Source organism: Podarcis filfolensis (assembly GCF_964270895.1).
Source record: "Podarcis filfolensis genome assembly, chromosome: 8".
Classification (NCBI taxonomy): domain Eukaryota; kingdom Metazoa; phylum Chordata; class Lepidosauria; order Squamata; family Lacertidae; genus Podarcis; species Podarcis filfolensis.
In genome coordinates this window covers 19,307,359-19,330,265 of record NC_139611.1, presented here as the reverse complement: position 1 = coordinate 19,330,265, position 22,907 = coordinate 19,307,359, and the positions used below count along the sequence as shown (strand labels likewise).

Sequence of the window (22,907 nt, the reverse complement as noted above, 5' to 3'; positions counted from 1 at the left end):
GTATGCCCTGTGGAGGACCTTAAGGTCCACAAATGATAACATTTTGGAGGTCCCAGGTTGCAAGGTGGTTCAATTGGTCTCAACTAGGGCCAGGGCCTTTTCAGTACTGGCCCCGATTTGGTGGAACGCTCTGTCACAAGAGACTAGGGCCCTGCGGGACTTGGCATCTGTCTGCAGGGCCTGCAAGACAGAGCTGTTCCGCCCGGCCTTTGGTTTGGACTCAGTCTGAACCTTATGTTTCCCTCCCCTTGTGGTTTTGATCTATGGGCTACTTTTAAAATGAGGCTGCATTTTAAATTGCATTTTAACCTGTATTTTAAATTGGGGTTTTTTTCCCCCTATTACGTTTTTACTGCAATTTTACTGGTGTTAGCCGCCTTGAGCCTGGCTCTGGCCAGGGAGGGCGGGGTATAAATAAAATTTATTATTAGTAGTAGTGTTACTATTAGAAGGGGGTCTTCAAACCTCTTGTCATAAGGCTGCAACTGAGCCTTGTTAACTGCCTCAGATTTGTCCAGCCCACGAAGAGCACCAGGCCCTGTGATTGGTTAGAAGTCTGAGAAGGCCCATTGCTCAGGGGTAGAGCATCTGCCTTGCATGTAGAAGGACTCAGGTCCAATCCTCAGCATCTCCAGGTAGAGCTAGAGGCACCCCCAGTCTGAAACCCTGGAGAGCTACTGCCAGTCAGAGCAGACAATACTAAGCTAGCTGGGCCAAGCGTCCTAACAGGTTAGCTTCCTATGTTTGTGGGGGGGGGGGAGTTGCTCAGTGATAGAGTACCTGCCCAGCCTGCCTGCCTGCAGAAGGTCCCAGGTCCAACCTCCAGCTTCTCCAGGTAGGGCTGGGGAAACCACTACCTGAAAGGCTGGAGAGCTGCTGCCAGTCAGTGTGCGCACTGTGCTGAGCTAGGCGGGCCCATAAGCCTGACTCTGTGTAGGGCAGCTCTCCAGGCACGTAGGAAGGCACCCAGCACTTTGCAGGTGTCATCGGTCAGCTGATCGTCAGCACCTGTAAAGGCATGCCTTCACCTGTTCCCTGCCTGACACACATCTGTGTGCTGAAATTCCTTGCACAAACCCACACATAATGGAACACCAGGGGGGAATGAGTCCTGTCCTACCCTGACATGCTAGCTCTCTAAGTGCAGGGCACCACAGGGCTCAACATGCAGCTGGCCCTGGATGTAGGGGGATGGCCTCCTCAGCCACTAGCCTGGCGGCTTCCTCATGGCATCTCAGGATGCAGCCCGGCCCTAGACGGAGTCAAGTGTCGGAAGCAGCAGGGAAGGGGGGGGCAGGAAGAATGACCTAGTTTTCTTCTCTCTCTCTCTCTCTCCATCTGCTGCAGTGAAGCGATTACCAGCCATTTGAAAACATCGCAGACAGGATGAGACGCTCCTGGGCAGCCAGGTGTGCATTTGCTCAGGGTTCATCCACAGTGTGGGCATTTGGATCCCATGCTGGGGTTAGGAATGCAGGAGCAAAGGATTCCTGAGCCTTGGATTGAGAGTTGGGTCATTGGTCCAGCTAGCTCAGAACCTGAGAAGAGCCCTAAGGGATCAGGTCAGCGACCCATCGAGTCCAGCATCCTGTTCTCACAGTAGCCAACCAGATCCCTGTGGAAAGCCCACCAGCAGGACTCAAGCAAAAGAGCCCTCTCCCCTCCTGCAGCTTCCAGCAACTGGTATTCAGAAGCACTGCTGCCTCCAGCTGTGAAACAAAATATCCTCCAAACATCTGGAAATGAAATATTACGAATGAGCATCAGCTGGTTCCCAGAGTTCCCTTGGAAGAGGGGTTGATGGATAAGCCAGTCTGGGAATTGAAGCTCTGTGAGGGGAATGGGGACCCCCTAACAACTCTCAGCACCCTTAATGAACTACAACTCCCATCATGCTTTTGGCTGCTTAAAGTGGCATCACGGTGCTTTAAGTACATGGTGTGAATGTGGCCTAAGAAGGCTTCCAGCGGATCAGTCGAAGCAGAGGGAACCAGGCAGATGTTCCAGCCTTTCCTCTCCTTGCAAATGCCAGAAAAAGAAATGTAAAAAAAGCTTCCGCTGAGAGCAAACAGGTGGATAAGATTACTGGTCCCCCTTGGCTCGAATTGCCATGACAACAAAATGGCTCCCACGAAGGCCTCTCAGAGCACATGGATCGCAGCCACAAAACAGAACGAAGGCAGAAGAGAGCAGGGAGACGGGCCATTAGGAGGAGAGGCAGCAGCGGCTGCTAAGCCCTGGCAGCCAGATTAGCTTCTGGGGAATAACAGGATCACTGGCCGTGTAAAATCCTTTTAGAGGAGATAAAGCACCAAGTTAACGCCGGCCGGGGATGGAGGGGACGAGGGCCCACTGAGGACATTGAGATCATAGTCTCAGTGTTGCTGACCTGTTGCAGGATGGGCAAGGAGAAAGGCTGCAGCTCAGTGGGAGAGCATTTGCCTTGCAGGAAGAAAATCTGAGGGTCCCTATCATCTCCGGGTAGGGCTAGGAGAGGCCCCCTTTCTGAAATCCTGGAGAGCTGCCGCCACTCAGTGTTGACAATTATTATTTGTTTAGGGCATTTGTGCTGGACTCTTGAGTCAGAAAGGCTGCCCAAGCAGCTTATATACCATCAAAGCAAGATGTGCCCTACTTGCAGGCTAGGATTCTCAAAATGCGAAACAGAGCATGACATGACATACAAGGGGAAAGCGACAGGGTCATCTAGTCCAGCCCGCTGCAACGCAGGAATCTCAACATGTGGTCCCCCATCCAGTTTGAAACCATACCGTACCCTGCTTAGCTTTGCAAATGTGCTAGCAGTTAACTGACCAGATGGCACAGTTTAGGGGCAAGGAGGTTCCAGATGGAGCTGGAGTTCTGGCGAACCTGATGGAATGAGCCTTCTGCTTTGTATTCTGCCCACTGAGGCAGCCTGGTGGAATGTTTGCTCCCCAGATGACAGTGGAACCCACACATGCAAAACTGAGCCCAGATGGGCCAAGGGTCTGGGGTTTGGTACAAGGCAGCTGCCTTCTGGGTTTCTATATCTTGGGAGAAGGCCATAGCTCCTTTGCACCAGAAGGTCCTGGGTTCAGTCCCCAAAGGCACCTCCAGGTAGGGCTGGAAAGACCCCCTGAAACCCTGGGGAACACTGAGCTTGGAGGAAGGTCTTGAGGGGGGTGTGCAGCTGGGCAGAGACTGGCCTGCTAGGCAGAGATGACCTTTGCATCCATTGCCCCACCCACTTTTGCCTCTGGCCCCGCCCACCTCAGCCTGTGGCCCCTGGCAAGTTGCCCAGAGAGAATGCGGCCCTGTTATGGAGCTGGTAGGAGGGCAGCTCCCTTGCCCCCCAAAAGACAAATATGGGGGGGCATTGGGACTCCCTAGAGCCTTGTTTTGACAGCCCCGAGCTAAAAGGGATTGGGAGGATCTGCCTGACATTTATTCTCCATGACGCTTCCGAGCTGTTGTCATGGAATCCATATTAACGTGGGCACATAGCAAGCCTCAAGCACACCTACTCCTAAGAGAGACTGCTGCTGGCCAGGGGGGAGCACACAGATGGAGATCGTCTTTTGTTTTCATTAAGATGTTACATAAATTGGCTCTCCCCCACCCACCCCAAAAAGGTGGGTACATTTCCACTGTGCCAGAGACTCAGGGTGGAGTGAGGATGACTCACCTTCTTCACCCCATGAGATCACAGTGTGTAAATGGGGGGTGAATTGGATTTTACCTTCAGGGACTGAGTTTTCACAGGTGGGTGGGGCTGCCTAGCTGCCCATTGCCTGATGATGTCGCCATGATGCTGGGCAGGTGGCCAGTTTTAGCCCACAAGGACTGCAGGGAGCTGTGCGCTGCACTTTGAAGCCACGATGATCAGCTGATCATCAGGGCTTTAAAATACAGGGGAATGGTTTATGGTCGGGGTTGCAAAGCTTTGCAATCCTTCTTCATGTGAGTTGCAGCTATGGAACTCGCCCCTGCAAGAGACAGCGGCAACCTCCCACTTGGATGGCTTTAAAAGAGGCCTGGACTGTTAAGTATAATTGGTTTAATTGACAATGAAATGAGAATCTCTGCGTATTGGTGAAAAAGTTTCAATACAGGGAGATTCTACTGAAACTTTAGAGAAACTTTAGTCGGTTTTTAAATGACCTTCATTGTTTTGATTTGTTTCACTTTAAATTGCTTTCGATGGTTGACACCATTTAAAATGTTTCGAGCTGGTTTTTAAATTACAGTTTTGCTTTGACCGATTTTCTTTTTAATTGCATTGTTTTTAATTTTGTGATGGTTCTACACGTTGGGAGGAAGGGTAGGACAGAAACTGAAGAAATAAATAGCTGCTCCACCCTTGTTTCTTACCCTTAATGGCCTCGAGGGGGGATTGTCAAATAGAGATGCCAAGCATGGTTTGGTGCAAAGCATTGCCCCCCCCAGTCCTCAGTTTGGCCAGGGGTGGCGGCTTTGAATCCTTAAATTTGGAGCAGATTATGAGGCACACTGTACACCCTTTGGCCGTTTGGAAGGGAGGGTGAGCCATGCAGCTACACAGGTCTCCAAACCTCCCTAAGCAGAGGCCTCCAGCCCTCACTGCTGCAGCCAGCAACACAGAGCGAAGAAAAGTGGGAGGGGTGGCTCAGAGAGGTAAAAATTGGGGAGAAGAGTCAAGCCTAGGATCCTGTTTCCCTCTCCAAACTTTGTCGGCAAGAAGGGCTCTGAAAGGGCCTGTCTCCCCACCCACGTTTCCTTCTTCTGCCATCAGAAGAAGTAGTTTTCTAAGTGCCGGAATATTTAGAGAGAGGAGAGGCCTCCGTCGCTGGGCTCTTCTTGGCTGGCTTTCCTCTCAAATGCAAAGCAGCTGAGCTGTCTTCTAGTGTTAAGAGAAATATTTGCGTGTGGGACAGAGGGGCAGCCAGGAGAACAATAGGAGGAAGAAAACATGGCCTTCCATCCGGCATTGAGCCTGGAACTTCAGAGGTCTTAGCTGCCAGGCTGAGAAAGTTTTTCCTGCACCTGAGGCCTGGGGGTGCCCAATGTGGCCCTCCGTGACTTTCCATCTGGCCCTTGGGATGCTCCCCAGGCTACGCCACCCCTCACTGGCCCTGCTTTGCCTCCAGAATGTCTTGGCCTCATTGGGATGTGCTTGAAAGCAGTCTAGCCTCCTGCTTGCCTGGGTGGAAGGCAGAGATTGTGCAAAGCCAGCCTGCTCTGCAAGAGTAGCATCTACACCTGTTGCTCCGCCCACTTTTGCCCCTGGCCCTGCCCACCTGTGGCACGTGGCCCCTGGAGGGCCGTCCTGAAGGGAATGTGCCCGTTGGTCTAAAAAAGGTCCCCCAATCCTTTCCAATTCAAGTGGAATAAGTTGCTAGTACTCACTGTCAACACTTGCGTCCTTGGGGATGCACCTGCGGCGCAGGTAACAACAGTGTTGGGGCCTAATTCTGGCTCTCTTCCAGATGCCCTCTTCTAAAAACAGTGCCTGAACATTGTATCGGGGCCTCTGGAGCCCAAAGGAATGAGCACTTGGCAGCGCTATGCCCCCCACAGAACTACAGTTAAATCCCAGAGCAGTTTAACAATCCGTCTTCCCAGGGAACTCTGGGAACTGTAGTTCTGGGAGGGAGAGGATCTCCCGGCAACTCCCAGTACCCCTTAACAAACTACAACTCCCAGGATTCTTTGGGGGAAGCCATGCCTGTTCAAAATAGTGCCGCAGTGCTATAAATGCATGGTGTGAGTGTGGCCTAGATCCACTAACAGGAATGGAGATGTCTAACTTAAGTCCATTTATTTTAATGGGTCTACTCTGAGTAAGAATCCGTTGGGTACACACCTCTATGAGCCTATGCAACCTCAGCAGACAGGGACCTTAAAAAAATAAAATACTTTAAACTTTTAGGGAACTTTAGTTTCAACTGGATGTTGAATAAACATGCAATTATTAATGGTTACAGTTTTGAATTTTATTGTGTTATTATTTTCCTTAGTGGGCTGTGCAAACCGCTATTCTGAATAATTCCTTTTTATAGGGTAGAGAGCACTGGAGATGAGTTTATAGAACCAAGTGGGGAGCGGTAGCCTGGAAAAATTCGGGAACCACTATTTTAAATATTTGCACTGTTACCTCACGAACAGGAGGTGTTAGATTCTGCCCCCCCCAACCCTGGAGGAAAATTGGAGAGTAAAAACAAAACAAACAAACAAACAAAAAAAGACTGACATCAGCCCTATCAACCTGAATGTGATGCATCTGCATCTGAGCCAAGTTGTGTTAAACAAAACAAGGATTAGGGTGGAAAAGCAAACCCGGAGCCAGAGAGCTGGGGGTGCGGGAGGGGAGAGGGAAGATGGACGGGTCGACAATCAGAACTACTTGCTATTCTTTGTGCAAAGCAGGGGCCAGGCGCCAACTGGACTCTCTAATCGGCCTTCTGTTTCTTTCTTTCTTTTTAAAAAAATAAAATAAAAAAATCAAGCCACCGGAAGGCAGACGAAAGCTCAATACCCCCCACAACAGAGGCAGCGAACTCTCGCCTCCACTTTTTACGCAGTACCGTATCAGCATACATGGCATTTTGCAGCATGCAAAAGGTCTCTGCCCGGAGGGGCTTACAATCTAAAAAAATCCAGCATGGTCAGCCTTTACTAGGGACTGAGCCTTTAGTGTGCCAGGGCCCTGCCCCATGGAACTCCCTGCCACCAGAGGTTCGGCAGGAATAATTCCTGCCTTCTTTTAGACCAGTGGTTCCCAACCTTTTCAGTATGGTGGCCCACAAGGTCGGAGTCAGTTGGCAAGGTGACCCATCAATTTATTGTTTGTTGCATTTTCATCCCACTTTTTTCTCTCCCAAGGAGCTCAAGGTCACAAAAGTGGTTCTCCCCTTCCTCATTTAATCCCCACAACAACGCCCCTGTGAGGTAGGCTAGGCTGCGAGGCAGTGACTGGCCCAACGCCACCCAGTTGAGAGCTTCATGGCTGAATGGAGGATTTGAACCCTGTTCTCTAAGGTCCTGGCCCTACACTCTAATCACAGTGGCTCCCCATTGACGGTAAGCCAATGAAACAAGAAGTTGTAAGATACTGTATATGAATCCTACCAGCTAAGAATTACAAGCAATTATTTCAGGAGTTACAGTGGTACCTCAAGTTAAGTACTTAATTCATTCCGGAGGTCCGTACCTGAAGCACCACTTTAGCTAATGGGGCCTCCTGCTGCCACCGCGCTGCCGGAGCACGATTTCTGTTCTCATCCTGAAGCAAAGTTCTTAACCTGAAGCACTATTTCTGGGTTAGCGGAGTCTGTAACCTGAAGCGTATGTAACCTGAAGCATCTGTAACCTGAGGTACCACTGTACTGATAAAGCCTGCAACTGATTGACTTAGGCTTTGTAAGATACAGTATCTTACAACTTCGCGACCCACAGGTTGGGAAAGGCCGTATTAGACACCTCCTAAAAACTGTGATACCCTGTCAGGGCTTTGCAATTATTTACTTATTGCATTTGCATCCTGCCTTTTTCTCCAGTGAGCTGAAGGTAGTGTACAGAGTTGTCCTCCCCATTTTATCTGCACAACAGCCCTGCTGCGAGGTCAGTTAAACCAAGAGGCAGTCATTCCCAATGACTTTCAAAGCCAAGTGAGGATTCGAACCCTGGCCTCCCAGGTCCTAGTCTAGCGCTGTAACCATTGTACCACATAGGCTCTCAAATCCACTTTCACTTCTTCCTGCCTACCAGTCTCTACTGATGCTTTTATTTACAGTGGTACCTCGGGTTAAGAACTTAATTCGTTCCGGAGGTCTGTTCTTAACCTGAAGCACCACTTCAGCTAATGGGGCCTCCTGCTGCCGCTGCGCTGCCAGAGCACGATTTCTGTTCTCATCCTGAAGCAAAGTTCTTAACCCGAGGTACTATTTCTGGGTTAGCGGAGTCTGTAACCTGAAGCGTATGTAACCTGAAGTGTATGTAACCCGAGGTACCACTGTATTTCAAAGTCATTCTGCATGATGCACAAGGTCTTGCTGAGTTTTTATGAACGAGTGCTTTCAAATCCACCAATCAATCAATCAATCAATCAATCGCAGGAGCTCAGATACACACACAACCCTGGCAAGGATCCCTCTCCCCCACCTCCAAAAGTCTTTGGAACAGTGGAGTCATTTCCCTGACTTAGTGGTGCCTCTGTGTAAGGGGGTGGTGAATCTACTTATGCAACATCTCAACAAAGGAGGGAGAAGAGCCGTACCGCAAGGAACGCACAGCCCTTGGGGAGCAGGGGAGCTGAAACTTGGGACTGTGCCCACGTTGCATGGGATCCATGACAACCGCTAGAATAGCATAACAAATAAATGTCAAGAAGATCCTCTCATGCCTGTTTGCTCAGGGTTGTCAGAATAGAAGAAGTAGCGTTTGGATTTGATATCCCACTTTATCACTCCCTTTAAGGAGTCTCAAAGCGGCTAACATTCTCCTTTCCCTTCCTCCCCCACAACAAACACTCTGTGAGGTGAGTGGGGCTGAGAGACTTCAGAGAAGTGTGACTGGCCCAAGGTCACCCAGCAGCTGCATGTGGAGGAGCGGGGAAGCGAACCCGGTTCCCCAGATTACGAGTCCACCACTCTTAACGGTGGGTGTATAAGGACCTCCCCCCTCCCCCGCAATGGTCCCAAAGACGGCCAGCAGGAGCCTGGCAACACACCATGTGATTATTGAACAATCTCCAGCGCTGGGGAGCTGACAACCTCAGGAGGGCAAAGGGGCCAACTTAACTAGAGCTGCTCCTTCATGCCTTCAAAGGGAAGGGCTGTAGCTGAGTGGTTAGAGCGTCTGCTTTGCATGCAGAAGGTCCCAGGTTCAATCCCCAGTGTCGCCAGGAAGCAGGAATGGGAATTATCCCGGCCAAAATCCTGGAGAGCTGCTGATAGTCTGTGTAGACCAGAGGTCGGCAACCTAAGGCCTGCGAGCCAGTTCCGGCCCAAATGGGTTCTGGATCTGGCCTGTGGACAGTCCAGAAATAGCCACATGGTTCTGATTCATATCATTCGGGCTGCGCCATTTCTTCTCTGGAAATCGCGTCTGCGCATCCCAGATGCCGAAAATCGCTTCCGTGCAGGCATGGTTTTCGGCGTCTGGGCATGTGCAGAAGCGATTTCCAGCTCCGCAGACATGCACAGACGTGATTTCTGGCACCACGCTGTGCCGGTACAGCCCGCGAACGATCTCTGCGGGAGTGATCCGACCCATGCCCGGTAAGCCTTGTCAACCCCTGGTGTAGACAATGGACCCAGTGGCCTGGCTCTCAGTGTAAGGCAGCTTCCGATGTCTTAAGGGAAGGGCTGTAGCTCAGTGGTTAGAGCATTGGCGTGTTTCATTTACAAACTGTTCCAGAAAGTGCGAATTAGATTAGTGCCTTGCATCGAATCTAACTGATGCGTAGAAAGGATTCCACGAACTGAAAGCAGAGATGACGCATGTACTTTTGTAACCCAAGAAAATCTTAATAAAAACATTTTTTAAAAAAAAAAGAAAGAAAATGAGAATTAGGTAAGCTTGACTTTAAACCAGCGTGGAGAAGCAGTTAGAGTGCTGGACTGGGACCTGAGAGAAGAGGGTTCAAACCCGCACTCAGCTCACTGGGTGGCTTTGAGCCAGTCACCGCCTCTTAGCCTAGCCTACCTCACAGGGTTGTTGTGAAGGTGAAATGGGGAGGAGGGGAACCAGACAAGCCACCTTGAGAAAGGTGGTGTATAAATAGAAAATAACAAACAAACAAACAAACAAACAAACCCAAGTCAAATAGGATTTCTGCATCTGCCCCTGCTTGCTGGTGACAACATGTTGAGTGCTTTGCAACTGCAGGGAACTCACCGGATGGGCTCAGGCTTCAGGTGGTGGTTGAGAGAGTCGGTGAGGATGTTTACTGCGAAAGGCGGCTTCCCGTCTGACCTCTCGATGTCGAGGTGGGCGGCGTTGCAGAGGGCGTGCACGCCAGAGTCCGTGCGGCTTGAGATGGTGAACTTGCTCAGTGTGGAATGCCGGAGCTTCTCTGCTGCCATCTGAGAGACACAGGAGAAACTTAACTGTGCGGGGTTGCCGTGGCAGAAAAAGGGGGTGTACTAACCAGGGTGGAACGCCCTTTGCCATTTAGACAGAGACACAGGTGGGAGAACTGGGTGCAGGTTTCTCAACAGACGCCTCTAACATAGGAACACCTAAGTACAGTGGTACGTCGGGTTACAGACGCTTCAGGTAACAGACTCCACTAACCCAGAAATAGTACAGTAGTACCTTGGGTTAAAAACTTAATTCGTTCTGGAGGTCCGTTCTTAGCCTGAAACTGTTCTTAACCTGAGGTACCACTTTAGCTAATGGAGCCTCCTGCTGCTGCCGCGCCGCCGGAGCACAATTTCTTTTCTCATCCTGAAGCAAAGTTCTTAACCTGAGGTACTATTTCTGGGTTAGCGGAGTCTGTAGCCTAAAGCATATGTAACCTGAGGTACCAATGTAGGGCTAGGAAGGCCTCCTGCCTGAGAATCTGGAGAGCTGCTGCCAGTCAGTGTAGGCAACACTGAGCTGGGTGGATCATTGCTTTGACTTGGTGTTAAGGGCAGCTTCCCACATCAAGCGCTTAGGCCCAGAACAGGAGGCTGCAATGTTGTTCTCCGACAGAACAGAGTATGAGCAGCTGACCATTTTGAGGATGCTGCAAGGAAAAGGCGAAGGGCCAGATCCAGACTGGGAAGGTCACAGGTCGATTCCGTCCCGCCAGGACCGGCAAGGGCAGGCTGCTGCTGTTCAGCACAATGCACCCATCCATCACGGTTTACGGCCTCTGCCATCCCTGACGGGAAACGTCTTGTAAAAGGGAATGAGAGTGCCCATCAATTATTAAAGCCGCCGAAGCTGCCGAGAGGCCAGGCAAGTGGTCCGCAGAGGAGTGATGTCATCCGATGCCATTAGCCCCCCCCTTCACCCCCCATCACCAATTATCAAAACCTTCAGCTTGTCCAGAACAAGGTCAGGATGCACTCCTAATCCCATGTATTCACATTTGTATCCCGCCATTTTTTTCTTCAAAGATCTGAAAGTGGTGCCCATGGTTCTCCCCCCATCTCATTCAATCCCCACGACAACCCTGTGAGGTAGGTCAGGTTGAGAGGCAGTGACCGGTGCCAAGGTCACACCCCCAGTGAGCTTCGTGGCCGAGTCGGGATTCGAACCCTGGTCTCCCAAGGTCCTAGTCCGGCATTCCAGCCTCTCGTATGACATCTGGTGCAAGGCAGGTGGGCATGGCTTGGGCAAAACCGTCTGGCGAGTCAAATACGGGGAGCAAACAGAGTTTCATTTGGCCTATGGGAAAGAGGCTCCCTAACACCGGTTTAAAGTGACAACAACATCGGACAGGACATATCGGTTTCCTTTCACTTTGCGTTTCAAACACTTCGTCAGAAAATCCTGTCCTGTCCCCGAAGCATCCTGCGGTGGGTGGGGTAGAGAAGGTTCTGCAACATGTAAATCAAACAGAGTTAACCGATTAAAAGCCAGGTGGAGAACTGGCTTTAATCGACATTTAAAGTAAGACCTTTAATCTGCTGGCAATCCCGACAGGAGAAGTAAATAAAGCCGAGACGAGCCCATCAGCAAATTAAACAGGTTTGTTCTTTTTTTGCATGCTGCAAAATAGTTCCGAGGATGGAATTGCTTTGATAGCAATTTTTTTTTGGTAAAAAATATATATTAAAAAATGATCAAAGGGCTGGAGTGCCTTACCTATGAAGCAAAACTAATGCCTGGGGCTTTGCAGTTCAGGAAGAAAGTAAAAAAGATATGGGGGAGGGGAAGTGAGACACGACGGAGGTTTATAAAGCGATGGGTGGGTCTGCCAGCGTTACAGATGTAAAAAAAACAAGTTTTTAAAATCTCTCTCATAATTCTACAGGGCTGGGAAACCTCAGGCCCTCCAGGTCTTGCTATGTGGCCCTCAGAAACCTCCCCAAGCCACACCTCCTCCCCACAGGAAGGGACCACGAGGGTCATTCCTGCAGTGTAAGCATGTGTAGAAAGCAGCCTGCTGTACACAGGTAAAATGGGCACCTGTTGCTCTGCCCATCTTTGGCTCCACCCACCACTGGCATGTGGTTCTCAGAAGGTTCCCTAGTGTTATAGATGATAGAACAACGGTCTGCCTTGGTGCAAGGCAATTTCCTTGATGCCCTTTCATTTCTTCCAGCAAAGCAATTCTTACATTTATTTATTTTTTCAAACGCAGAAAATAAAAACTTGAGAACCAAAACAAATAAGACAAAAAAAGCACACAATCCAAGCCATTTGGAGAACTCCAGCGTGGGTGGTAAACAGGCGGAAATAATAATAAACGAGGGAAGAGGGCTTGTGGGGGCGTCACTTACGTAAGCATCCTTTTTTTGGGGTGGGGTGGGTGGAATACTGTATTTAAGCCCTCAATCTCCACCATCCGTGCAGAATTGGCAACAAGAAGAAGATTGGGGGGGGGAGTGGGCAGAAAGCAGCAAATCCAACGGGTAATGCTCCAGCTCTGGAAATTATCCCTTGCTGGGAAAGACGACGAGATTTCCAGCTAAATGGGTAATTAACTGTCCTTACAAGAAGCTGGTCGGGGAGTTACCTCTAGATTCTCTGCCCAGCCTGCACAAAGATGGCCCCCCCCCCACTTTTGAGTTGCACATCAACCCTCATCAACATATTAGCTCCTTTATCTAAAGCAGCTTCTCTGCACCAAGAACTGGGCACCTAATAAGTGGCCATTTTAGATCTATGGGCTCATCAGGATTTTGAAACGAGTGCTGTGGATGCCTCTCCTTCAGATCACTTCACACAAACACACACATACACACACGAGTGTGTGAGCGTGCATTTAATGACAATGATAATGCATACCTTCCAACATCTATCCAATGTACCCCACTCATCTGACTGTGTTGCCCCAGGCACTCTGGGCAGCTTCCAACATATATTAAAACATTAAACATTAAAAAAAAAACCACTTCCCTGTACAGGGCTCCCTTCAGATGACTGGGGGGGGGGGTTGTCAGATAACTCCATACCCTCCAACATTTCTCCAATGAAAATAAGGATGTCCTGAGGGAAAGCGGGACATTCTGGGATCAAATCAGAAACCGGAATGCCTTCTGCAAATCCGGGACTGTTTCTGGAAAATAGGGACACTTGGATGGTAATGATAATGATATATTAAGACTGTGCATGCGGCTTGCAAGCTTCAGCCTGGTGGGAGCTGGCTTCAAGTGACAGCACGGGGCGGGGGGGGGAGTCTGCCATCCTCTGCTCCCCTTTAACCTCCATTTATGTTGTTGTTTAGTCGTGTCCGACTCTTCGTGACCCCATGGACCAGAGCACGCCAGGCACTCCTGTCTTCCACTGCCTCCCGCATTTATAGGGCCTGCCTTAAGTCTCTGGTTTGGGCCCTAAAATCTCAGGGTCTGGGATGCCCCTGACCTGGCAGCCCTAAAACAACAACAACAACACCACACACACACACACACGGAACAAAACATGCACATACAAACTTTGCCCACTGTTCCCTTTGAAAAGCAAACTGTTGAATCCAGTAGAAGGGATCCATGTCATGAAGTAGTTTGGATTTGATATCCCGCTTTATCACTACCCAAAGGAGTCTCAAAGCGGCTAACATTCTCCTTTCCCTTCCTCCCCCACAACAAACACTCTGTGAGGTGAGTGGGGCTGAGAGACTTCAGAGAAGTGTGACTAGCCCAAGGTCACCCAGCAGCTGCATGTGGAGGAGCGGGGAAGCGAACCCGGTTCCCCAGATTACGAGTCTGTCGCTCTTAACCACTACACCACACTGGCTCTCAGTGAAAACAGTACATAGAGATGCAAGAGGAAGCGAGAAGGAGAGTCACTTTTCTAACTTCTTCATTCAGCTCTATGTTAGGGCTGCTGTACATCCGGAAATTCCCGGACACAGCCGGAATATGGCTGTGGAAAACAGTGTCTGGGCGGAAATCGCAAGCCATGTCAGAAGTTTAGATTTCGGCGAATTTCCTTTTAAAAGTCTCAAAAAAGCTCAACAGCTTTTGCGGCAACCCTGCTCTATGTACTTGTCAATGAGCTGGATTTTTGAGTCTGCACCCCCTCCGGACACTTCCCTCCCCTGCCCCTTATTCTGGATCAGCAACCTCCCCCCACCCACCCAAAAAAAAACACACAGAGAGAGAGAGAGAGAGAGAGAGAGAGAGAGAGAGAGAGAACGCACGTATACACACTTCGCTTTCCAAGGATCTGGGTAAAAATCAGATCTGGCAGAACTATGCTGAATCTTGAAAAGCAGATAGAGCAGAAGGAGGATGTGGGAAGGAGAGTCATTTTTTTAACTTCCTCATTCAGCTCTAAATACTTTTCAAGGGAGGTGAAAGGTAAGCAAACACCCCACCTCGTGCCCAAGGGATGAACGGGAAAGGCCTTCATGGGTACCAGGGACACTATGGCAGCAACAAGCACCATGCTGGATAGAGCCGTAAATCCAGGGATACCAAACCGTCCCTCAATGAACTTCCTAAACCTTACTTCCCACTGCCCCACTATTTCGCCTCCTCTTCAGCCTGGAGGACTGAGCTTTGTTCCAAACAGGACCTGGTTTCCATACATTGAAGCATGGGTGGGAAACCCGTTCCAGACCGAGGGCTGCATTCCCTTCTGGGGGCCATATGCCAGTGATGGGCGGGGCCAGAGGCAACAGTGGGCGGAGCGATGAATGTGAATTTTACCCTTTGTACTCTAGGTTGGGACGCAGGTGGCGCTGTGGGTTAAACCACAGAGCCTAGGACTTGCCCATCAGAAGGTCGGCGGTTCGAATCCCCGTGACGGGGTGAGCTCCCGTTGCTCGGTCCCTGCTCCTGCCCACCTAGCAGTTCAAAAGCATGTCAAAGTGCAAGTAGATAAATAGGTACCGCTCCGGTGGGAAGGTAAATGGCGTTTCCGTGCGCTGCTCTGATTCGCCAGAAGCAGCTTAGTCATGCTGGCCACATGACCCGGAAGCTGTCTGCGGACAAACACCGGCTCCCTCGGCCAATAAAGCAAGATCAGTGCCACAACCCCAGAGTCGGTCACGACTGGACCTAATGGTCAGGGGTCCCTTTACCTTTACCTTTTTACTATAGGTTAGATTCTACGCATAAGCTCACCCCTCTCCGTCTTCCACCCAGGCAAGCAAGAGGCAGGATCAGTGTTTCCAGCTAGGCAAAAACACTCAAGGAGAGTGACAAGCAGAGCTGGCAAGGTATGTGGCTTGGGAAGGGGGGTGGCCTGGAGAAGCCTGGAGGGCCACACTCAGCCCCGAGTCCTGAGGTTCCCCATTAGGATGAAGGCCTGGGTTTTAGGATGCTTAATTCTGCAATTTTTAACACAGAATCAGAGGCAAAAGCAGGGCTCCACCCTAACTCAGCCAACCAGCGGAATCCTTCCCGTCAGCAGTTTGGCCGAAAAGCACCGCACGACACAGGCTGGCGGGCGCAACTTGCCGAACTCCTGACCCTGTTCACAAATGACCTCTCTGTGTCCTCTCCTGGTGCCCTCTGAGCTGCCCTGCACATCTGCCACTTTTATTTATCATCCACCGCAACGATAATCCGCTAGCATCACTCATGCCAGATTGAGAAGAGACCCATCATTTGCATAGCTGTAATTTGCTTGCGTGCCGGTCGCTGGGGAAACGACGCCCAATAATCCCAATTAATGGTGTGTCATGCCAACAAGGAGGGCAGGTGGTGGGATCTGGGCACTTTGGTGCACCTCGACAGCACATCTGTGCCGAAAGGAGGACAGCATCGAACATCTGGTCTGGGAACCTCTTTCCAAAAGCAGCCAGCCAAACGCTTCTTGAAATAATAATAATAGTAGTAATTTTAGTATCTGTACCCTGCCCATCTGACTGGCTTGCCCCAGTCACTCTGGGAGGCTTTCAACCAAGGTCATATAAGACTGGAGAAGCTGGTGCCCCCCCCCCAAAGATGTTCCTGGACTCCAACTCCCATCATCCCTGGCCACTGGGCCACGCAGGCTTGGGCTGATGTGAATTGGGGGTCCAGGAACACCTGAAAGGCCAAGTGTTGCAATCCGTGTTGTAATCAATCTTAAGAAAAGCCATAGCAGCTACTCGTGCAGAGACACAGCAGGGAACCTCCTTTTCTGGCTGGTGCTGCCAGGAACCTTGGGTCCATGAATGGGGAAACTGTGGCCCACCCAGATGTTGGCGTTCTCCAGCTCCCATCACCCCTGACTGTTGGCGGCGAGGTGCTGAGCACCAGAGCCCATTCCTCCTGCCCCCATGTGACATGTAAATTGCTGCTTGAAGATTGTGAGCTTAGTCCACATTCACACCACAAAGCACTATGCTACCACTTTAAACAGCCATGGTTTCCCCCAAAGAATCCTGGGAACTGTAGTCTGTTAAGGGTGCTGAGAGTCATGTAAAGGTAAAGAGAACCCTGACCATTAGGTACAGTCGTGACCGACTCTGGGGTTGCGGCGCTCATCTCGCTTTACTGGCCGAGGGAGCCGGCGTACAGCTTCCGGGTCATGTGGCCAGCATGACTAAGCCGCTTCTGGTGAAGCAGAGCAGCGCACGGAAATGCCGTTTACCTTCCCACCGGAGTGGTACCTATTTATCTACTTGCACTTTGACATGCTTTTGAACTGCTAGGTGGGCAGGAGCAGGGACCGAGCAATGGGAGCTCACCCCATCACAGGGATTCGAACCACCAACCTTCTGATCAGCAAGTCCTAGGTTCTGTGGTTTAACCCACAGCGCCACCCGCATCCCTTGAGAGTCACGAGGAGGCCCCTATTCCCCTTGCAGAGCACCAATTCCCAGAACTCCCTGGAAAGAGGGATTGACTGTTAAACCATCTGGGAACTTTAGTTCTTGGAGTGGGCTGGGAGGGGGGGTGTCTCCCCACACAACTCGGCATCCTTAACAGACTGCAGCTCCCAGAATTCTCCAGGGGAAGCCATAAATGTTTGAAGTGATACCAGAGTGCTTTAATGTATGGTGTAAATGTGGCCGGAGGGAAGGGGCTGTTCTGCAAACCCCTCCTGGAGATATTTCCATCACTCTGAAATCGTTCTATCAAAGGCTGTTAACTAGGCTAGCTGAAACAGCCAGATGTGGTGCATTCACTATTAGAATATTGAATATTGCTTCATTTTACATAGGTCGTTTCTTTTAAAGTGATTATTACTTTCTATATTGGATCAGATTGTTACTGTTAATTTCTGCTGTTAATTTCTACTGTTAATTTCTGCTGTTTTATAATGTTTTTATATGTGTTGGAAGAGTAGCTGGGGCAACCCAAACAGAATGGTCGGGTATAAACAAAAAAATATGATAATGATGATTATGATTCAGGGACCCTTTGTTCCTCCAGTTGTTGCTGAACTACAACTCCCATCATCCATCATTCCATCAACCAGAGCCAGGGCTTTTTCGGCTGTGGCCCCGATCTGGTGGAACGCTCTATCACAAGAGACTAGGGCCCTGTGGGACTTGACATCTTTCCACAGGGCCTGCAAGACAGAGCTGTTCCACCAGGCCTTTGGCCAAGGCACAGTCTGACCCCCTCCTTTGGTGATCCTCGTAGAACTCTGGCCCAGTGGTTGCCAATTTATTTTGAATTGATTTTAGAATATCGATTTTAGAATGCTGTGTTACTTTGATTGCTGTTAGCCGCTCTGAGCCTGGTTTTGGCTGGGGAGGGCTGGATATAAATAATTTTTATATTATTATTATTATTATTATTATTATTATTATTATCTTTATCATCCCGGGCCATTGGGCCATACTCACTGGGGCTGATGGGGGCTGCAGTTCAGCAGCATCTGGGGGGTTAAAGTTTCCCCACAGCTGGGCTGGAATGGTGGATGAGAACCTGGGAGACCAGGGTTCAAATCCCCACTCAGCCATAAAGTTCACTGGGTGGCCTTAGGGGCACCAGTAAAAGTATTTCTAACCTACCTCACAGGGTTGTTGTTGCACGGGAAAAAAGCAGAGGCATGAGAGCCAGGTTTGCCACCGACAGCTCAACGGAGGAAAGATGGGGCGTAACAAATAAGCATTATTACATACTAATGGTGCTGCATCCAATGTTAGCCCTACTCAGAGTCAACCCACTGAAGTTAACAGACACAACTAACGTAGGCCCCTTCGTTTCATTGGGGTCCTACTTGTCCTAGGCGATCAGGGGGCGAACGGTGATCTGCAAATGTTTATCACAAAGTCCTCCATCCCACCCTTTTGAGTCAGCTGCCGGCAGAGGCCCAAAAGAGAATACCACTGTCTAGATCAGCCATGCAAGGGGAGCGATTTGGGAAAGAGAGGAATTATATATCTCTTACGAGTCGCCAAGAACCCTTTCCAAGTCATGTAGGATTTCCAGATGCTTCCCTCTCGCGTCCACCTCTCGTGGTTTGTTTCCCCCCCTCGTTCCCTCCCTCTCTCCCTTTGGAGAAACAAAGACTCAAGCTGTCCCGGGCGCCTGTCCCGTAACACTCCCTTTGCTGTTTCCTCATGCATGGGAAGAAATTCTTGGACCCGGAGCGCACGTTCGAGGGCCAAGAAAAAGACAATTTGCATAGAAAAAGATTTCGCCCTGGGCAGCCTTCGTTGCAAAGGAGGAGAAGCAGAGAGAAACGCAGAAGGGCTGGTTTGGGAGAGGGAGGGAGAAGGTCCTGAACATCGCAGAACATGCAAAACAGAGGGATGAAAACAAATCATATTTCCCCAGGACAGACACACCGTTTCCCTTCCCTGGGTGAAGTCACACACAGAGAGAGAATTTTGCCTCTGGAGTAGCCTTGAAACTTCATATCTCCAGTAGCAAGCTGGGAATGCACATTCCTCCCCTCAAAAAACCACCAACAGTCATCCTTTCCTATAATGACATACCATGAGGGGAGGCTGGTCTGCTGAGACAGATGGGGCACTGCCCCACCAACCTCAGCCAGCCCCTGTTTGCCTGCCTTCTTACTCACAACGGTTCCTGTTGGCTTCCTCCTCCGTCTCAGCTTTTGCTCTAGGGGAACTCAGTAGGGAGGAGGTGGATGGGGACAAACCTAGAAGAAGTTGGCTCTGCCTGTCATTGGCTCTGGCGCCACCTACTGTTCGGCTCCCTGCCTTCTGCCCTACCAGTCCCAATGGGCATGGAGATGCTGGAAACACTGTTAGAAATTAGCCAGGCGTCAGGCGTGTTTTGCTACTGACGCAGGTCCAATTGCGACTAACATCTCCATCTGGCTAGCCCCTCCAGCTTACTTAAGCTGCAAAGCAGAACAGCTTATGTACTGCATTTATATCTCACCTTTTTCTCCACTCCTCAGTAAATCCCTGCTATAACAACTCTATGAGGTAAGTTAAGAGGCTGTGACTGGCCTAAGGTCACCCAGTGAGCTTCATGACTGAGTAGGGAGGGATTTGAATCCTGGTCTCCCAGGTCCTTTTCCACACCACACTGGTTTGCTACAGTGCTTCTGCTATGGGGCAGCTATATAAATTAAGTAGGTAAATAAATATTGGGAAAGGGAAATGTCACTTCGAAAACAATCTGAAATATGTTAATTGAAGCTGGAATTTTTTTAAATTTTTATATATATATAAATGACATGGTCAAATACCTAACATCCCCGGAGTTTCATGCCCCCAAATTGGCCGAAAAATCAATTTCAGCGCTCCTCTATGCGGACGACGCGGTTCTCTTATCACGAACTAAAGTAGGCCTCAAAAGGCTACTAAGAGAATTCTCAGCCTACTGTAGGAGATATCAACTGGTGGTTAATCACCAAAAAACCAAAGTCATGGTCTTCGCTAGGAGACACAGATATCACAGATGGGAGATGGACAATCAGCCAATAGAACAGGTCAAAATTTTCAAATACCTCGGAGTAGTCTTCCAGTCAACAGGGGCCTGGGAGGCCCATCATAAATATGCTAAGGAAAAAGCATCTCAAAGCGCCAAAATACTGTCTCGCTTTTACTTTACGAAGGGGGGCAGACATATCCCAGCAGCTCTGGAGGTCTTTCAAGCAAAACCCTTGGCACAATTACTCTACGGGGCCCAAATCTGGACGGGAAACCATTGCCGCACACTTGAAACGGTCCAGTCTAAATTTTTAAGACAGATTCTAGCCGTTCCACCATGCGTACCAAATGCGGCCCTACGGCTGCAGACTGGCCTCCTCTCCGTCGAAACCCGGACCTGGTTAAGAACATTCAACTATTGGCTTCGCTTAAACTTAAACCCATCTGGACTACTACCTCTAGTAGCACGAGATGCTCATAGAAGTCGGTGGTCCAAAGTAGTGCATCAAAAACTACTTACATGTGGCCTCCAAGCACAGCATCTCCTGAAAATGGGTCTACCCAAGGCAAAAACCGTTATTGACCAGCGCATGAAGGATATTGAGCAACAGAATAATCTGGCCTATATTAAGAAATTTAGTGCTTGGTACGCTTATCTGCCCCCCTCCCACTATGATTTTCGGGCACCTTATTTGTCTACCCTAACCACTCCAAAACTTAGGCGGGCCTTTACACTGGCCAGACTAAATATGTTACCATCAGCTGTTCTTGAAGGTAGATATCAAAAAATTTCATTCGAGAACCGGCTCTGCCCCTGTGGAGCTGGTTACGTGGAGACTGTGTCACACGTTCTCTTGTCCTGCTCCCTCTATAAAGATCTCAGGGACGAGACCATCACGCCGCTATTATCTGCCATCCCGGGCTGCTCTTGTGAAGCCAAGTTCTTCTTACTCCTAGCCGACCAGAGCAGCTCGACAACAGAGAAGGTTGCTAGGTTTGTCGAGAGAGCAATGAGACTGAGAGCTGCTGTCTGAATGACATCAGTGTCGTCGCCTAGGATCTTATTATTATTATCATTACCTCTGCCAAGTTTTAAGTACTGAGATTATTTTATGATAACTATTTCCGTAATGTATTTTTGTTTCTGTCTGTCCTTCGATGCAATGGCCTGTTGGCTATGCAAATAAAGTCTATTCTTCTTCTATGTTAATTGAAGCTGGAATTCGTTCTGTTCTGGATTGTTTTAATGTGTTTCAGATTTTCTCTTTAAAATATAAAACAGTATAGAAATAAAAGTAATAATAGTAATAATAATAATAATAATAATTTCATGGGTGGGATGGCACCTAGACTTTGGACAGTAAGAACATCAGAAGAGACCTAGTGTCTAGTCCAGCATCCTCTTCAGTGTGGCCAAATATGTACACAGAGAAAGAGAGAGAGAGAAAGATACACACACACTAATTTGTCTTGATGCAAGACTTGGCTTTCATCTGTTTTGCTTCTTTTTTATTTTTCCATGTTATTTGTTCTGGAAAATGCAACCTCTGTACTGCTTTGGAACTTTGATTATGCCCTTTCCTGTCTGCCTGCAGTTTTGATGTTGTAATTAATGAAAACCTTTATTTATGAGAAATCCACTAATTCGCCTTGATACAGAGATGAATCTGAGCACATTTTCAGGTACTTTGGCAGGGGACTCTTTTGCCTCTCACGTGAAAACGCCCTGCAACAGCTCGGGCCAAAACTGAAGCTGAAACAGATGGAGGGAGCTGTGTACCTCTGAGCTGTGCACCGCCCGCCTTCTCCCTTACGTCCCCAACGTCTGGCTCCAGAAGGGTGGGTGACTACAGCGGGAGTGAGTCAACCCCGCTTGGAAAAAGAATGATCCAGCATTCCAACAGGCATGCAGACTCCCAGCATGTTCCATTTGGGAGACCTGCCACAGATGGGCTCAAAAGCAAGTCTTAACTGAAGACCAAGTCCAAACTGAAATCTCCAGGGGTACTCAACTCCCCAGAAAATCTTGTCCTTTCCGTAGGACGGCTTCACCCTGCTGGCCCGATTCGACACTTAACAAAACCCTATGTTTGAATTGTCCTCGCTCCTGATGCTATGGAGCACAACGAAGACTTATCTTGGAGGCTTTGGGGGCAGGGGTCGCCAATGTGGTGCCTGTGGGTGCAATGGTGCCCATGAGGTATTTCCCTGGTGCCCACAAAGCTTCTGAGCAACCCCACCCACCCTTGGTCACAAGGTGCTGAGGGTAGTTACCTTTTTCTCCCTTGAAAAGTGCTTAGAGTTGAAGGAGGAAGTTGGAAGAGTGGCACTCTTCCCCACTTCCTCCTTCAGCTCTATGGGTTTTGTCAAGGCTCAGCCTGCTTCTATCCGATGTGACTTTTACCCAGATCCCTTGGGAAAGTGAACTGTGTATGTGCAAAAACACACGCTATCTCCTGTTCCAAGATGGTGAGAGAAGAGACTGTTGATGGTACTCATTCAAAAGTCCAAATCTACTAAGGCGGCTGACATAGATTCCCCCACCCATAGAAAGGCAGCCTATCAGGTGGAAGGCCAGACCGGAATCCTGACACTGGTTTTGTATGTGAAGGGAATTTTTGCTGCATGGAGGATTGTTCACGAGTGCAACAAAAAATTATCCGCGCCTACAAAAACTGGGTGTTGGCAGAAGGGGTCCCAGTCTAGCCTTCACCCCAATATCTGTGCTTTCTACATGCAACAAACTGTTGTACTGTCAGCTCCATTCTAAGACAGCTGAGACAGACACAGGTTAACCACCTCAGTAAAAAACTTGGTCAGAGAGAGAGAGAAAGAGAGAGAGAAAGAAAGAAAGAAAGAGAAATAGAGAGAGAGAGAGAGCTCATGATTATGACAAATCCCTACATTCAGATGTCGATCTACACAGACACCTACAATGTCTGCAATTTGGCAGCCTTACGGGAAATCTTAAATAGGCAAATATTTCCAAACACAGATTGTCTTCAGTTCAATCCCTTCTTCTTTTGCAGTAACATAACTGGTCAGACCTGGC

General features: G+C 49.3%; 1 protein-coding gene across 6 annotated transcripts in view; it reads right to left on the bottom strand.

The window, feature by feature from the left end:
• The window catches only part of PUSL1 (pseudouridine synthase like 1), a 102,710-nt gene that overhangs the window by 34,066 nt on the left and 45,737 nt on the right, over positions 1-22,907 (bottom strand). For 5 of the 6 annotated variants that reach the window (XR_014551657.1, XR_014551658.1, XR_014551659.1 and 2 more), the window contains one exon: positions 9,859-10,046. Coding sequence is in view for 1 of the 6 variants with exons in the window: in XM_083628883.1 (XP_083485009.1) it covers positions 9,859-10,046 (188 nt within the window). In the remaining 5 variants the exon portion in view is untranslated. Of the gene's footprint in view, positions 1-9,858; positions 10,047-18,396; positions 18,449-22,907 lie in introns of those variants that run through there. The other variant, XR_014551661.1, reaches the window with a different exon arrangement.